General features: G+C 43.6%; 2 protein-coding genes across 5 annotated transcripts in view; one reads left to right on the forward strand and one right to left on the reverse strand.

The window, feature by feature from the left end:
• ADAMTS12 (ADAM metallopeptidase with thrombospondin type 1 motif 12) overlaps positions 1–17,901 on the reverse strand; it is a 317,885-nt gene that overhangs the window by 147,396 nt on the left and 152,588 nt on the right. For all 4 annotated transcript variants that reach the window (XM_048850633.2, XM_075128412.1, XM_048850632.2 and 1 more), the window contains exons 4-5: positions 15,552–15,745; positions 3,792–3,875 (exon numbers count right to left, since the gene is read on the reverse strand). In XM_048850633.2, coding sequence (XP_048706590.2) covers positions 3,792–3,875; positions 15,552–15,745 — 278 coding nt within the window. The remainder of the gene's footprint in view (positions 1–3,791; positions 3,876–15,551; positions 15,746–17,901) is intronic.
• Positions 3,761–13,268, forward strand: LOC142068315 (uncharacterized). Its single transcript, XM_075128414.1, has 2 exons — positions 3,761–3,893; positions 10,979–13,268. The coding sequence occupies exons 1-2, from the start codon at positions 3,829–3,831 to the stop codon at positions 11,892–11,894; spliced, it is 981 nt and encodes a 326-aa protein (XP_074984515.1). The 5' UTR covers positions 3,761–3,828; the 3' UTR covers positions 11,895–13,268.

The following is a 17,901-nucleotide window of genomic DNA, read 5'->3' on the forward strand; positions in this document are numbered from 1 at the left end:
GCTCAGCCTATAGCTGAACTGCTCCTTACTACTGTCCAGGCTTCATGAGCCATGGGAGCAAGAGGTAGGCATGACCGTGCGGTGCTGCCGGCTGGGAGAGCAGCCTGAGGCAGAAGCCTCCAGCTCGCAGGAGAGCAGAGTTGCGGTGGAGGCGGTGGAGATGTGCACCATGCCTTGGAGGTTGTTAGGAGCTGGGCAGGGAAGACGTTCCCAGAACCCCTGGCCAAGCTACATGTCCGATGAGGACGGCTACCAGTTCTACTGCACTGTGTGCTGCAGAGTTGCAGGACAGCAGAGTTGCAGCGGAAGCGGAGGAGCCGTACACCATGGATGAGGACGGCTAGCAGTCCTACTGCTCCGTCTGCTGTGAAGGCACCCAGGAGCTGCTGCTGTGTAGCAGTGCCAGCTGCTGCAGGTGCTTCTGTGTCGAATGCTTGGAGGTCCTGGTAGGGCAAGGTGCCTCGGCCAAGGCAAAAGAGCAAGAGCCCTGGAGCTGTTACATGTGTCAACCACAGAAGTGCTATGGGGTGTTACAGTGCCTACCGGACTGGAATGTACGGCTGCAAGACTTCTTCACCAGTGACAAGGGACAGGAAGATGATGCATCTAAAAAGGCCCGCACATTTCCCAGAGTCACTACCCTTGATAACAGAACGTCAATGATTGCATTAGCTACTTGGATCACAGCAGTCCCCACAGTAGACTTGCCCACAACAGCAGTGGTGATGGTGAGCTGAGCGGGCTCCATGCTTGCCATGGTATGGTGACTGCATGGGGAACCAAGGAAAAAAGGTGCAAAACAATTGTCTGCCGTTGCTTTCATGGAGGGAGGGGCAACTGACAACATGTACCCAAAACCACCCACGACAATGTTTTTGCCCCAACAGGCATTGGGAGCTTAACCCAGAAATCCAATGGGCAGCGGAGACTGTGGGAACTGTGGGATAGGTACCCAGAGTGCACCGCTCTGTAAGTCGATGCTAGCCATGGTAGTGAGGAAGCACTCCACCAACTTAATGCGCTTAGTGTGGACATACGCGATCAACTGTATAAAATAGAATTCTAAAAATTGACTTCTCTAAAATCAACCTAATTTCGTAGTGTAGACATACCCTTACTCTGCCTCACTCCTAGTATATTATTATTTAGGGTAAAGTTTTCCAAAGCACTGAAGTGCCATAAGCATCTACGTTCCTTTTTCAAAGGTGCATTAGGCATTTAGGCCTAAGTCTCATTGAAAGTCAATGAGTACTTAAAAAGAAAAGGAGGACTTGTGGCACCTTAGAGACTAACCAATTTATTTGAGCATGAGCTTTCGTGAGCTACAGCTCACTTCATCGGATGATGATGTAGCTCACGAAAGCTTATGCTCAAATAAATTGGTTAGCCTCTAAGGTGCCACAAGTCCTCCTTTTCTTTTTGCGAATACAGACTAACACGGCTGCTACTCTGAAATGAGTACTTAAACTCCCAAGTGTTTAAGTCAGTTTTGAAAATGGGCTTTAGGTGCTTTTGAAAATTTTACCCTTGATAACCTTACCCATCGGGTTAGCTGGATAAATCAGGCTCCTATTTTGAAAATTATTTCACCTGTGCAGGCACTAGCTCTCATGTGGAGACCAATTGACTTCAACAGCCCAGGTCTCCACCTGGTGTAGGATTAGGACCTTTGATCATAAGTCCCTTTGGACAGAGACCTTATTTTAAGGCTATATCCATAGAAAGCCTTGCACAATTATGGTGCTATGAAAATAACCATTAAAGTTACAATAATCGGCATTCATTTAGGGGTGGTTACAGCATTTATGAGACATGGAACATGCAATCACCTCCATGTGGTTAGTTCACAACAATGAACATTTTATCAGCCACTGTTTCTCTGAGTTTTGAAAAAGGAGCTTATGGGGAAAATAACCTGTCTTGCAGGCATACAATAGTGGATCAGCTTCTTCAGAAAGCTCCACAGGCAGCTGCACTTGCTTTATGAATATGCTATGTGATCAGACGGGGGATGGTTCATTTGAGCATCCTGTACATTTGAATCTCTGCTCCGCAGCAAGCCTCCTCAATCTTTGAAAGTCCTCTTCTGGTGCTGAAGAGTTTTCCCCTCACACACAATTATCCTAATGTTTGAACATTTTAACTAAATTTCCTTTTGGAAGTTTATGCAGAAACACCTGCAGTTATGACACCTTCAGTCCCTGGAAAAATCATGGAGCAGGTCCTCAAAGAATCAATCCTGAAGCACTTGCATGAGAGGAAAGTGATCAGGAACAGCCAGCATGGATTCACCAAGGGAAGGTCATGCCTGACTAATCTAATCGCCTTCTATGATGAGATTACTGGTTCTGTAGATGAAGGGAAAGCAGTGGATGTATTGTTTCTTGATTTTAGCAAAGCTTTTGACACGGTCTCCCACAGTATTCTTGTCAGCAAGTTAAGGAAGTATGGGCTGGATGAATGCACTACAAGGTGGGTAGAAAGCTGGCTAGATTGTCGGGCTCAACGGGTAGTGATCAATGGCTCCATGTCTAGTTGGCAGCCGGTATCAAGTGGAGTGCCCCAAGGGTCAGTCCTGGGGCCGGTTTTGTTCAATATCTTCATAAATGATCTGGAGGATGGTGTGGATTGCACTCTCAGCAAATTTGCGGATGATACTAAACTGGGAGGAGTGGTAGATACGCTGGAGGGGAGGGATAGGATACAGAAGGACCTAGACAAATTGGAGGATTGGGCCAAAAGAAATCTGATGAGGTTCAATAAGGATAAGTGCAGGGTCCTGCACTTAGGACGGAAGAACCCAATGCACAGCTACAGACTAGGGACCGAATGGCTAGGCAGCAGTTCTGCGGAAAAGGACCTAGGGGTGACAGTGGACGAGAAGCTGGATATGAGTCAGCAGTGTGCCCTTGTTGCCAAGAAGGCAAATGGCATTTTGGGATGTATAAGTAGGGGCATAGCCAGCAGATCGAGGGACGTGATCGTTCCCCTCTATTCGACATTGGTGAGGCCTCATCTGGAGTACTGTGTCCAGTTTTGGGCCCCACACTTCAAGAAGGATGTGGATAAATTGGAGAGAGTCCAGCGAAGGGCAACAAAAATGATTAGGGGTCTGGAACACATGAGTTATGAGGAGAGGCTGAGGGAGCTGGGATTGTTTAGCCTGCAGAAGAGAAGAATGAGGGGGGATTTGATAGCTGCTTTCAACTACCTGAAAGGGGGTTCCAAAGAGGATGGCTCTAGACTGTTCTCAATGGTAGCAGATGACAGAACGAGGAGTAATGGTCTCAAACTGCAGTGCGGGAGGTTTAGATTGGATATTAGGAAAAACTTTTTCACTAAGAGGGTGGTGAAACACTGGAATGCGTTACCTAGGGAGGTGGTAGAATCTCCTTCCTTAGAGGTTTTTAAGGTCAGGCTTGACAAAGCCCTGGCTGGGATGATTTAACTGGGAATTGGTCCTGCTTCGAGCAGGGGGTTGGACTAGATGACCTTCTGGGGTCCCTTCCAACCCTTATATTCTATGATTCTATGACCTAACCAATGTGCCATTTAGAGCAGCAGTTAGGTTTAAAACAGCTGTGCCAGAGTTAATAGATTAACAGAGGAGTGAAATGAGCAAAACATTTTAAACAAGCAACCCTTCCCCCTCCCCCCCCCCCGCCCACACACACAGTGGATGCACTCATTACTCTCTTTAATGGTAATCTAAATACCCTACCAAAATCTCTCTTCAGTGCACCGTGTGCCCAACTTTCTTCACTGTAATCTTGGGGAAAACAAAATCTCACCTCTTCCTCTTCAAGAAGAATAAGGCGGACGAGCACGATGTGGATTGCATTGCCAATGCTTGGATCATGGAACAATCCTGTGACCTGTGTCAGAGCCAGGAGGTAAGAAATTAATTGATTCCTCTACAGCAAGACAGAACTTTAGAGAGGAAATATACAGGTTATTTCAAGCAGAGTGCCCTCTCTGTTTTTTTCCCCTCCTACATGTTATTGATTGAAGGTTCACTTTGCATTCTGAAATGCAATAACTGTGATGAACTACTTCAGCAATTAACAGAAGTTAAGATGTTATGCAGCAAAATTTACAATCCATTAAAAAATTACTTTAAGTTAATTTTTTCTCATTTAGAGTCCAATCCACTATTGTGTAGTCGTTTACATCAGTGCAAGACAGGTGTAAAACACTGCCAGTGCACAATAGTAGCATTTTACATCCACTTTGTACTGGTGGGAATGACTACCAAAGGTTCAGGGCAACAGCGAATGAGGCATTAATTGTTGGGTTCTGTAGAAACTCCATTAGGATTCGGCTGGCCAAAGGAAAAAGAGGAAGTCAATACTAGGCAAATAGAAGCGAGGTGAAAAATATATACAGTAGTATCATCAGCGTAGAAGTGGAAGCTAAGGGTTTGTCTTCACTACTGGCTAAATTGGCACTGCTGCGATTGATGCAGTGGGCATTGATTTAGTGGGTCTAGTGAAGACAGGATAAGTTGATGGCAGAGCGCTCTCCCATCGACTTCAGTACTCCACCTTCCCAAAAGGAGGAAGCTATGTCGACAGGAAAGCAGATTAGACACTGCTGTAAGTCGATCTAAGCTGCTTTGACTTAAGTTACGTAACTTAACTAAAAAAGAAAAGGAGTACTTGTGGCACCGTAGAGACTAACCACTTTATTTTGTTGTGGCACCGTAAAGACAAACAAAATAAATTGGTTAGTCTCTACGGTGCCACAAGTACTCCTTTTTCTTTTTGTGGATACAGACTAACACGGCTGCTACTCTGTAACTTAACTAGTGTAACTTAGATTGCTTAACCTCATTAGTGTAGAGCAGACTTGAGACTAAAGATAAAATGACAGAGGGAGCAGTTAGACTAAAAAATAGCAAAGGGCCCAGCACTGAACTCCAAGTCCTCATGCCCCAAATGGTGGTGTCAGTATGCGTAGGATTAGACAGGCTGCTTCTCAAGAGCATTACTAGTAAAAGGAAGAGATGGGGGGAGGGGGCAGTAGGAACAGAGCTGACACTTAAGCCTGGTCTATACTTAAAATTTAGGTTGACCTTGCTAGGTCACTCAGGGGTCCTGAGCATCATCATTAGATTGACCTAAGCCCCAGCATAGATGTGGCTAAATCAACGGAGGAATTCTTCTGTCAACCTAGCTACCGCTGGTTGGGGAGATGGATTATCTGCATAGATCGTAAAACCCTTCCATCAGTCTAGGAAGTGTATACACTGCAGTGCTGTAGTATATGTCCTTAGTCACAATAATCTGCCAGAGGAAGTCATTTTCCTCCTCAGCCGGGAAGAGTTGCATCTGTTGTTTGAAAAGAGCTTTACTCTGAGTACAAAAATTGATCAGTTACATTGGGCTCTGTAAACAGTTACTCCAAAACAATACAGTATTGATGGCTACAAAATGAAACAGAATTTCAAGACTTTTGTGTGAATCCATTGCAGATGTGTCCCATTAGTGCAAATTATATAATCAAAAACCTAGGAGACATCTGAATTGCATTAGCTGAATACCATAGGATGGAAAAAATATATTGTGCTGGCTCTTAATTCTTCAGAAATGTCTCAGCTGAAAGATAATTACACTCCTTAGCAGCTGCCAAAAAAGGCTGTTCCTAGTGGGGGCTGGTTAGTCTAACAAAGTCTCAGTCACACAAAGGACTATTGAATTATGATGTACTTATGGGTTTTTTTTAAGTGCATGTCAGATTTTTTCTTGGGCTATTAATACAGTACATAAATATTACATTTACAGTACATAAATATTAGTGAAACAAAGGATTTTACATAAGAACGGCCATACTGCGTCAGACTAAAGTCCATCTAGCCCAGTATCCTGTCTTCTGACAGTGGCCAATGCCAAGTGCCCCAGAGGGAACGAACAGAACAGGTAATCATCAAGTGATCCATCCCCTGTTGCCCATTCCTAGCTTCTGACAAACAGAGGCTAGGGACACCATCCCTGTCCATCCTGGCTAATAGCCATTGATGGACCTATCTTCCATGAATTTATCTAGTTCTTTTTTTAATCCTGTTATAGTCTTGGCCTTCACAGCATCCTCTGGCAAGGAGTTCCAAAGGTTGACTATGCATTGTGTGAAAAAAACACTTCCTTTTGTTTGTTCTAAACCTGCTGCCTATTAATTTCATTTGGGGATCCCTAGTTATGTTATGAGAAAGAGTAAACAACACTTCCTTATTTACTTTCTCCACACCAGTCATGATTTTATAGACCTCTATCATATCCCCCCCAAGCCATCTCTTTTCCAAGCTGAAAAGTCCCAGTCTTATTAATATCTCCTCTCATGGCAGCCGTACCATACCCCTAATCATTTTTGTTGCCCTTTTCTGAAAGTTTTCCAATATATCTTTTTCAAGATGGGGTGACCACATCTGCACGCACTATTCAAGATGTGGGAGTCTTATGGCTATATATAGACACAATATGATATTTTCTGTCTTATTATCAATCCCTTTCTTAATGATTCCGAACATTCTGTTTGCTTTTTTGACTGCCGCTGCACACTGCGTGGATGTTTTCAGAGAACTATCCATAAGGACTCCAAGATCTCTTTCTTGAATGGTAACAGCCAAATTACACACCATCATTTTATATGTATAGTTAGGATTATGTTTTCCAATGTGCATCACTTTGCATTTATCAACACTGAATTTCATCTGCCATTTTGTTGCCCAGTCACCCAGTTTTGAGAGATCCTTTTGTTGCTCTTTGCAGTCTGCCTGGGACTTAACTATCTTGAGCAATTTTGTATCATCTGCAAATTTTGCCACCTCACTGTTTACCCCCTTTCCCAGATCATTTATGAATATACTGAATAGGGCTGGACCCAGTACAGACCCCTGGGGGACACCAGTATTTACCTCTCTCCATTCTGAAAACTGACCATTTACTCCTACCCTTTGTTTCCTATCTGTTAACCAGTTACCATGAGAGCTCTTATCCCATGACAGTTTACTTTGCTTAAGAGCCTTTGGTGAGGGACCTTGTCAAAGGCTTTCTGAAAATCTAAGTACACTATATCCACTGGATCCCTCTTGTCCATATGCTTGTTGACCCCCTCAAAGGATTCTAGTAGATTGATGAGGCATGGTTTCCCTTTACAAAAACCTTGTTGAACATAATTTATTGGGGGAAAAGTCATCTGTGTGTCTGGCAATTTTGTTCTTTACTATACTGTAGTTTCAACCGGTTTGCCCGGTACCGAAGTCAGGCTTACTGGCCTGTAATTGCCAGGATGACCTCTGAAGCCCTTTTTAAAAATTGGCGTCACATTAGCTATACTCCAGTCATTTGGTACAGAAGCTGATTTAAATGATAAGTTACAGACTACAGTTAGTAGTTCTGCAATTTCACATTTGAGTTCCTTCAGAACTCTTGGGTGAATACCATTTGGTCCTGGGGACTTATTACTGTTTAATTTATCAATTTGTTCCAAAACCACCTCTAATGACACCTCAATCTGGGACAGTTCCTCAGATTGGTCACCTAAAAAGAATGGCTCAGGTTTGGGAATCTCCCTCACATCCTCAGCCGTGAAGACTGATGCAAAGAATTCATTTAGTTTCTCCGCAATTGCCCTTTTAGGCCTTCCTAATTATATTTTTACACTTCATTTGTCAGAGTTTATGCTCCTTTCTATTTTCCTCACAAGGATTTAACTTCCACTTTCTTTTTTGCCTCTTTTAATTTGTTGTTTAGCCATGGTGGCACTTTTTTGGTTCTCTTACTGTGTTCTATGTACTGACTCCATGGGTGCTCCAAGGTTGGAGCACCCACAGCAAAAAAAATTGTGGGTGATGAGCACCCACTGGCAGCCCCACTACCAGAATCTCTCCCTCCCCCCCAGCGCCTCCTGCCCATCAGCGGGCCCCACTGATCAGCACCTCCCCCTCCCTCCCAGCACCTGTCGTGGATCAGTTGTTTCGCAGCGTCAGGACAGGAGGTGTGTGGGGGGTGGAACTGGGCAGGAAAGGGGTGGGATGGGAAGAAGCAGGGAGGGGATGGGGCCTGGGCAAAGCCAGGGAGAACACCCCCATGCAGTTTAGAAACTTGCGCCTATGTATTATGTTTTTTTAAATTTGGGGTATACATTTAAGATGAGCCTCTATTAGGGGGTCTTTAAAAAGTTTCCATGCAGCTTGCAGGGATTTCACTTTTGGAGCTGTACCTTTTAATTTCTGTTTAACTAACCTCATTTTGGTGTAGTTCCCCTTTCTGAAATTAAATGTTACAGTGTTGGGCTGCTGTGGTGTTTTCCCCGCCACAGGGATGTTAAATTTAATTATATTATGGTCACTATTACCAAGTGGTGCAGCTAGATTCACCTCTTGGACCAGATCCTGTGCTCCACTCAGGACTAAATCAAGAATTGCCTCTCCTCTTGTGAGTTCCAGGACTAGCTACTCCAAGAGTCAGTCATTTAAGGTGTCAAGAAACTTTATCTCTGCATCCCATCCTGAGGTGACATGTATCCAGTAAATATGGGGATAGCTGAAATCCTCCATTATTACTGAGTTTATTTTAATAGCCTCTCTAATCTCCCTGAGCATTTCACAGTCACTATCACCATCCTGGTCAGGTGGTCAGCAATATCTCTCTACCGCAATATTCTTATCATTAGAGCATGGAATTACTATCCATAGGGATTCCATGGTACAGTTTGGTTCATTTAATATTTTTATTTCATTTGATTCTACGCTTTCTTTCACATATAGTGCCACTCCCCCACCAGCACAACCTGTTCTGTCCTTCTGATTTTGAAGGGGACGAAGGCAAGATTTGATGATTTATTCAAAGTATTATTGTAATTAGAAATCAAAACCTCAGCTCCTTCACCCCAGCTTTGAGAGAATCCAGAATCAAACCCTAGATCCAGATTTTGCAACTGGCTGCTGCTGCTATAATGGACCAAACCAAAATGTTGGATCTAAATAATTCTGAAATCTGGATCTGATCTGACTTTAGAGGCCCAGTCTAGCTTTATCTTCCTCCCAAACTCCTTTTTCTAACAATTACTAAGGTTCCCATCGACATTGATGAAAGTAGGACATGAACATCTGATGACAGAATCGGACACTGGGAAGCATCTTCATTAAGAACCGAAATTAAAATAGAGGTTTCAGACATAGGCCAGGTCTACGATAGAAAATTAGGTCAGTTTAATTACATCGGTTAGGGGTGTGAAAAACCCAAACCCCAGAGCTGCATTATGAAGCCAACCTGAATCCTCATGTAGACAGCACTAGGCAGACAGAAAAATTCTTCTGGTGACTTATCTACCACTTCTTGTGGAGGTGGATTACCTTTGCCAATGGGAGAACCCTTCCAGCGGGTGTAGGTAGTATCTACACCGAATGCTACAGTGGTGCAGCTGTGCCGCTGTAGCATTTTAAATGTAGACAAGCCTTAAGAGAGGACTTGTACCTTGCTTACAAGGAATAGAAGCATAGGTCTTTTCTCACGTCTCATCCCTAACTATGGGCTACACCAGTTTCTATATATTGGCTGCCCCACTGTGCAGGAATGATGTGATGGCTTTGGAGCTGTTCTATATTAATTCAGGAACAATAAATGTTCTGTTGGTCTGACTGTTGTAAGGGCATACTGTCTACAAGGGGTTAATTCAAGCAAGCGCTGGTTGCACTGTGTAGGAAAGACGACAACAGCTTGAGATAGCTACCATTTAGTTACACTTGGGAGACAATACTAGACATTCACATTGATAGCCCACTTCTCGTCCCCTACTGAGCTCAATGGACCAGTTTGTCAAGACAGGAGGGGTCCCAGGTTGTAATAGGGTGGCCAAAGAGGAAAAAGTGTGAAAAATCAGGATAAAGCCCCAAATGTCAGGACTGTCCCTATAAAATCAGGACATCTGGTCACTCAAGGCTGTAAACACTGGAGAACCAAAATGCCAGGAAAGCAAGACAAAATGTCTTCTGAGGGGATAAAAATGGACAGTCTCAAGGGAGGGATTGCTGGGAGTTGCTGATGAGAAGTGGTTCTCATAGATCCTAGAAGTCAGAGGTCTGGAGCAGAGGGACCTCTGCCAAGGGCTGGCAAGCCTCTAGGTAAGCTAGGTATGTATTTAAGAGAGTTTAAAACAATATGAGGCCTTTTTATGATGCTTTGCTGGGTTCCTACTGTTAAAGTTTAAAAAACACTTTGTTTTAAGAAAGCTGCCTGGTCACAGTTGCCCAGAGGGAGACTTGCAGGTGCCAAACCCAGTTGGGCCTGGGACATCCTGGTAGCCACGATGCAATAGCTTGGGGACTGAGTGAATTGTGGGATTCCACCTTCAGAAAGGTAAAGGAGCAAGGCCTAACACCTGAGGGGATGCGCTCAGAGAGAAAGGGGTCCTGTAACTGGCACATAATATGAGTAATTTCTTTGGACTCTGTGAAACACCAGTGATGAACAACCCCAGTTTTCCTTCCTCAAATGCTGTATAATATGCTGTTTACTCCTATGGCTACTACCTAAATATAGTTCAGTAGAAAAGGAAAGGATGCAATGAAACTGAAGTCTCATAACTTCATACACATCTATCATTCACATTAATATTATCAGTAAAAACACACCTACAAATGAAACTAAAGGCCAGATTCTATTACCCTCACTCATAATGATTAGCACCTTACTCCTCAAGCTGTCCCACTGAAATGAATGGAACTAACTGTAACAATAGTATGAGTAAGGGTATCTGTCCCTATGCTTGTAAATCTAAAATGAGAGTCAGGAAATGCAAAAAAGTTCTTCTACATAAAGTGCTTCCGCTGACGTGCACGGGCTGAAATTGTGGAAAAGCAGCATCACTTGCCCCACAACCTCAGCCGTGCAGAACACAATGCCATCCACAGCCTCAGAAACAACTCTGACATCATAATCAAAAAGGCTGACAAAGGAGGTGCTGTTGTCATCATGAACAGGTCGGAATATGAACAAGAGGCTCCTCGGCAGCTCTCCAACACCACTTTCTACAAGCCATTACCCTCTGATCCCACTGAGAGTTACCAAAAGAAACTACAGCATTTGCTCAAGAAACTCTCTGAAAAAGCACAAGATCAAATCCGCACAGACACACCCCTGAAACCCCGACCTGGGATATTCTATCTACTACCCAAGATCCATAAACCTGGAAATCCTGGGCACCCCATCATCTCAGGCATTGGCACCCTGACAGCAGGATTGTCTGGCTATGTATACGCCCTCCTCAGGCCCTACACTACCAGCACTCCCAGCTACCTTCGAGACACCACTGACTTCCTGAGGAAACTACAATCCATCGGTGAACTTCCTGATAACACCATCCTGGCCACTATGGATGTAGAAGCCCTCTACACCAACATTCCACACAAAGATGGACTACAAGCCGTCAAGAACACTATCCCCGATAATGTCACGGCTAACCTGGTGGCTGAACTTTGTGACTTTGTCCTTACCCATAACTATTTTACATTTGGGGACAACGTATACCTTCTAATCAGCGGCACTGCTGTGGGTACCCGCATGGCCCCACAGTATGCCAACATTTTTATGGCTGATTTAGAACAACGCTTCCTCAGCTCTCGTCCCCTAAAGCCCCTACTCTACTTGCGCTATATTGATGACATCTTCATCATCTGGACCCATGGAAAAGAAGCCCTTGAGGAATTCCACCATGATTTCAACTATTTCCATCCCACCATCAGCCTCAGCCTGGTCCAGTCCACACAAGAGATCCACTTTCTGGACACTACAGTGCTAATAAACGATGGTCACATAAACACCACCCTATACCGGAAACCTACTGACCGCTATTCCTACCTACATGCCTCCAGCTTTCACCCTGACCACACCACATGATCCATTGTCTACAGCCAAGCTCTGCAATACAACCGCATTTGCTCCAACCCCTCAGACAGAGACAAACACCTACAAGATCTCTATCAAGCATTCTTACAGCTACAATACCCACCTGCGGAAGTGAAGAAACAGATTGATAGAGCCAGAAGAGTTCCCAGAAGTCACCTACTACAGGACAGGCCTAACAAAGAAAATAACAGAACGCCACTAGCCGTCACCTTCAGCCCCCAACTAAAACCTCTCCAGCGCATCATCAAGGATCTACAACCTATCCTGAAGGACGACCCATCACTCTCACAAATCTTGGGAGACAGGCCAGTCCTTGCTTACAGACAGCCCCCCAACTTGAAGCAAATACTCACCAGCAACCACACACTACACAACAGAACCACTAACCCAGGAACCTATCCTTGAAACAAAGCCCGTTGCCAACTGTATCCACATATCTATTCGGGGACACCATCACAGGGCCTAATAACATCAGCCACACTATCAGAGGCTCGTTCACCTGCACATCTACCAATGTGATATATGCCATCATGTGCCAGCAATGCCCCTCTGCCATGCACATTGGACAGTCTCTACATAAAAGAATAGATGGACACAAATCAGATGTCAAGAATTATAACATTCATAAACCAGTTGGAGAACACTTCAATTTCTCTGGTCACTCGATTTCTGATCTCAAAGTGACTATCCTTCAACAAAAAAACTTCGAAAACAGACTCCAATGAGAGACTGCTGAATTGGAATTAATTTGCAAATTGGATACAATTAACTTAGGCTTGAATAGAGACTGGGAATGGTTGATTCATTATAAAAAGTAACCTCTTACCCCCCACCCCCTGCTGTTCCTCAGACGTTCTTGTTAAACCCTGGATTTGTGCTGGAAATGGCCCACCTTGATTATCATACACATTGTAAGGAGAGTCATCACTGTAGATAAGCTATTACCAGCAGGAGAGTGGGGTGGGGGGAGAGAAAACCTTTTGTAGTGATAAACATCCATTTTTTCGTGGTCTGTGTGTATAAAAACCATCTTCTGTATTTTCCACAGTATGCATCTGATGAAGTGAGCTGTAGCTCACGAAAGCTTATGCTCAAATAAATGCGTTAGTCTCTAAGGTGCCACAAGTACTCGTTTTTCTTTTTTCATATTAACATCCTGATTATTGAAGTTCACATGTACCACTTTAGCCACAGCACTGCTGGATTTAGCTGTGAGAAAGCAGCAAGCATATGTTATAAGATCCTGTGCTTTACTTTGTGTTTTATTGTATAGGTTTTAAATCCTTCTACATTGTAGCTTCAGAAGTAGACTGGCTGGAACTGGCTGCCTCTCTGCTGACATAAGAAGATAATACCATAGGAGGTTCACGTCCAGAAGGTTTCCTTGACAATTATAAGAGCTAGAAACCCCTCCCTCCTCCCCCCCCCCCCCCCCCCCCGCAAGGGAAAACTTAAATGCAGTAGACACTGAATCAGTCAGGGGGTCAGATTAATACATCAAGGGGGACGGATCTGGGAGTCTGATAGCTGTGGTTTTGTTTATGCACTGAGTGAGTGGAGAAGGAGGGAGAAGATAATCTCAAATGGCTAAACAAGGTCAATGCCTAAAGTTCCGCAGATGATATTGTAATACTGGCAGACTAGGTGCCCGCTTATGCCAAGGACCCAGGCCTCTCTGAAAACTGACAAATACATGGGTGGAAACCAGCTTGGCTCACCTATGGGTTAGTATAGTTAAAACAGATATTAGTGATATAAGAATGTGTTTAGTGTCCAGACTTTGTGGAATGCTTGGAGGATGCTGCATGTATTAATTTTACATATAATGTCTGTATCCCATAGCATAAAGTTACATTGAGTGTTTGCACTGTAAACCTGTCAGTCATTGTGCAACTCAAACAGGAAAAGAAACATTGATTAAGGTAAAGTGCACATCCTGCGCACAAGATGGCCCTTTGAAGGCAAATGAGGCACCGTGTGACATCCAAGGGCAGAAACCTTGTTGATTGCATTCCTTAGTCCCTCCATGAAGGGGAGGCATGCGAATGAACTCATCCCATCAGCTTGGATTCTGAGGTGAAGGGAGAAAAATCCCTGACAAGGAGGAACTGGGATCTTTATACTGTCTGGACTCTGAGGGGTAAAGATGCTTTAACATAAGCAAGAGACTTGGCATGGGTCAGCCCTAAAGGACATGTAGAGCTGGTTATTATAGAAGCTTATTTTACCTTTTTAAATGTAAGACTGTAACTCATGTGTGTATGTTTCCTGTTTTAACCTTGTGAATAATTCATTTCTTTTCTAATAAATCTTTAGTTAGTTTATTACAGGATTGGCTACAGGCTGTGTCTTTGGCTTGAGATCTGAGTGCAAATGACATTGGGTAAGTGACTGGTCCTTTGAGAATGGGAATAACTTGAACATTGTTTTGATTTTTGGTGTAAAGTGCCCATCCATCACATAGTCCAGCTTGCCTGGGTGGCAAGATGGACTGGAGTGCTGAGGGGTCTGTCTGTGACTCCATGGTATAACTGTTATAGCGTTAGAGGAGTTCACACTCATTAGTGGGTTGGTGAAATCTAATTATAGAACATACCAGTTTGGGGCTTTTGCCCTACTTTTTGACAGTCTCCCCCAAGATTGGCACTCATGGTTGTGAGCTACTTCAGACAGCATGACAAATATCACAAGAAATTATAACTTAAGTTTTACATTTTGAAATTTGCTCATTTGGAGATTTGAACTGAGACATTTTACATTTTTAAATTTAGATTTCGTTATATGTGGGAAAAAGCACAATTTGTCTGAAAAAAAATTAATTATCCACTTTAAAACCAGAAGTGACAGAGGAGGAAAACATATCTGAAAATCAGCCCCAGTAATACAAGCCTCTACAATACAACTGATTGAACCATTTCCTCTGAGTGTAAAACCCACATGATAATTGTTTTGACTGAGTCTTAATAAAGCTAGTAAAACTGCACAAAATCTCTACACTACACCACTTTCACAATATCAGCAGTGTAAATCAGGAGTAACTCCATTTCTCCCAACAGGGGTTGACCAGTGTAAATGAGATCAGAATCAGACCAAATATCTAAGAAATTGATCAACAAGCACCGGGACACACCAAGATTTTTATTTTTTAGATAAGGGAATTATGTCTAACTGAACAGGGGAATCCCTGAAAATTTTCCTCCCCGCTCATATACAGACGGGGAAGTGAATCCATACCACTGATAGTCCACAGCTCTCCTGTTCTGCTGCATCTAACTGCTCTGTAACATTAAGTTAATACTGCTGCCTAGGAACATCAACAATCAGTAGATTGGAGAAGGTGCATGAGATTCAGAACTGGTAATTTCAGTGGAATGAAAGGTCCTGTGTAGTGCACATACAGAGCTATATCATATGGATGTCGTGATTTAGCACTGTGGCCAGAAATCACTCTGACTTAAAACCTGTAGAGGAAAAGCCCATTCTGCATGAAATAACAGAGAAGGACTTTAGACAAACACATAAAAATTATTCCACTTCTTTAAATGACAGACCGTTATGACTGTTTTCATGGTGATTAACAATGTAATCAAGTTTGCTTCTATTTATATAATTTATCTAACTGAAAAATAATTAAATACGATCACATACCATATTTATTATAGTGAGGATGTAGGATTCCACATTGTCACTTCCATGATATTCAATCATCTTACTGTCTGCAACAACCAGCGTCTCCACCCATCGTTCCTTGCTGACAGAACGCCGAGAAATTGTTTTGGCTGCCCTGTGATTTCCTTCCCACCTCTCCCTCCGATGTTCTTGTTTGAAAAAGCTGAAGGTATCTGGAATGTTAAAGGGCATTGATTTCATTTTACATGGAGATATTTTCATTGTGTTTCAAGGTCACAATACATTTTAAGTGTCTCGTTGTAATACTTACAGAGAAGTCAGAGCTCTACAGATTGAATTAAAATAAAATGGATCCAAACTTTACCAAAAAATCAGGAGTGTTTGGATCCCAGGTATTGATTGTGCCCATCATAGGGCTAGAGGCCAGCTGCAAAGTTTGGATCTGGGTATCAACCTTCCCAACATTCAAGAGATTTTGAGGTCTGTCATTTTGTTTCAAGGCCATCTCTAATTACAGCAGTTCTTGCTATAAAATAAAGGGCTTATTTTCCCTGTAACATATATGCTCAATTCCTATCAGTTGGATCCAGTCCTTCAGGGGCATGTGGTCTGTCCTGTGCATGAACAGGCTGGGAAAGATTCCCCGATCGAACAGGGGATGGATCACTTGATGATTACCTGTTCTGTTCATTCTCTCTGGGGCACTTGGCATTCAGAAGACAGGATACTGGGCTAGATGGACCTTTGGTCTGACCCAGAATGGCCGTTCTTATGTTCTGAGCAATGAAACTGCTTCACCAGCAGATGGCACCTATACTCCACTGGGGCATAATAGCCGCTACCTACCACAGCTGTCAATTAGAGACAAGGCAAGTATTTAAGTGAGGTAATATCTTTTATTGGACGAACTTCTGTTGCTGAAAGAGACGGACTTTCAAGCTACACAGAGCTCTTGCTTTTGAGCTACACTGAAGAGCTTTGTGTAGCTCAAAAGCTTGTCTCTCTCACCAACTGAAGTTGGCCCAATAAAAGATATTACCTTGCCTAACTTGTCTCGCTAATATCCTGAGACCAACATGGCTACGACACCATACAATCAGCCGTCAGTGTAACCTGTCTGATTGATGGATGAGGAGCTCTGCGCTGCAGCTATAGCTCTGTGATCTTTGCTTCTTGCTCGGAAGTTTTTTCCCCCCCTTTTCTCTTTAGTGTTGCTAACAATTTAAATCATGGCAGCTTCTCCTGACTGACTTCTAGCTTTGAAAGCCAGAGCTGCCTTAACAGGGAAATGATCTGTGGGGGAGTTGTGAGATACCCAGGTGGCAGTGACTGGCACAGGGCACAGTAGAATGCCTTTGTGGTGGTCATAACCTCCTAGAAATGCATATTATTCATATATTAGTAGTAGTACTAGACAGAGCCCCAGTCATGGCCTAGGACCCCATTATACTAGGCACTGTACAAACACAGAACAAAAAAGATGATCCCTACTCCAAAGAGTTTACAGTCTACCGTGTTTATCCCAACACCAGCCTCCAAGCATTACTGGGACATGCCGACCACACCTCCAATTCACCTGGTCACACCTACTTTGGGTGAGTGCCTCTGGCTGTGCCTCAAACCACTTGTGTTCAGAGACTACAAGCTACAAGACTACGAAGACAGAAGACATTCGATCTGTGTCCTGCACAGGAATAGTGAGGGGGGAGAGATGGGACTCTTCACGCTCTCTTCTTTCCCGAAAACCTGCACAGGGTCAGGCAGAATGTAGCCAGATGTGTTCCTATGACTATAACACATCCGGATCTTCTGACTATTCATTGTATGGATACAGTACATCTTTGCAACATACAATGGTTAACATTATGTTTCATGGTATAGCTAGATGCATAAGCTTCTTTAAAGAAAGCAAAGGCATTCAAGAACAATTCTGCACTAAACCAGAGTGTTGGACTGTGTCCTTTTTTGCTCAGAACCATGCTCTGAGGTCAATATGAAAGCTGACTAGTAACACAAGTAGTAAAAACAACAAGGAGTCTGTGTGGCACCTGTCAACATAGGCAATCCAACTCCCCGAGAGGTGCCAGCTAGGTTGACAAAATAATTCTTCCATTGACCTAGCACTGCCTACACCAGGGGTTAGGTTGGCTTAACTAGGTTGTTCAGGAGTGTAGATTTTTCAGACCAGACGGAGCTGCGTCAACCTAATTTTTTAGTGTAGGCCAGGCCTCAGACCTGATGTGGGGACAGCGTTCCCAAGACAGACAACACAGAGGCGGCAACGGCGCTGAGGTTCCCCACTACTCGGTGAAATCACTGGAACTGAAATCCCTAGAACTGGGCTAGCTGGGTTGGTGGACCCTCAGAA

This window comes from Caretta caretta, chromosome 5 (assembly GCF_965140235.1).
Source record: "Caretta caretta isolate rCarCar2 chromosome 5, rCarCar1.hap1, whole genome shotgun sequence".
Classification (NCBI taxonomy): Eukaryota; Metazoa; Chordata; order Testudines; family Cheloniidae; genus Caretta; species Caretta caretta.

Bases quoted from the DNA above. Each gene is read 5' to 3' on its own strand.
- LOC142068315 (XM_075128414.1), top strand. From the start codon at position 3,829: ATGTGGATTGCATTGCCAATGCTTGGATCATGGAACAATCCTGTGACC. The intron at 3,894-10,978 runs GTAAGAAATTAA...CATCATGAACAG, and splicing joins ACCTGTGTCAGAGCCAGGAG to GTCGGAATATGAACAAGAGG.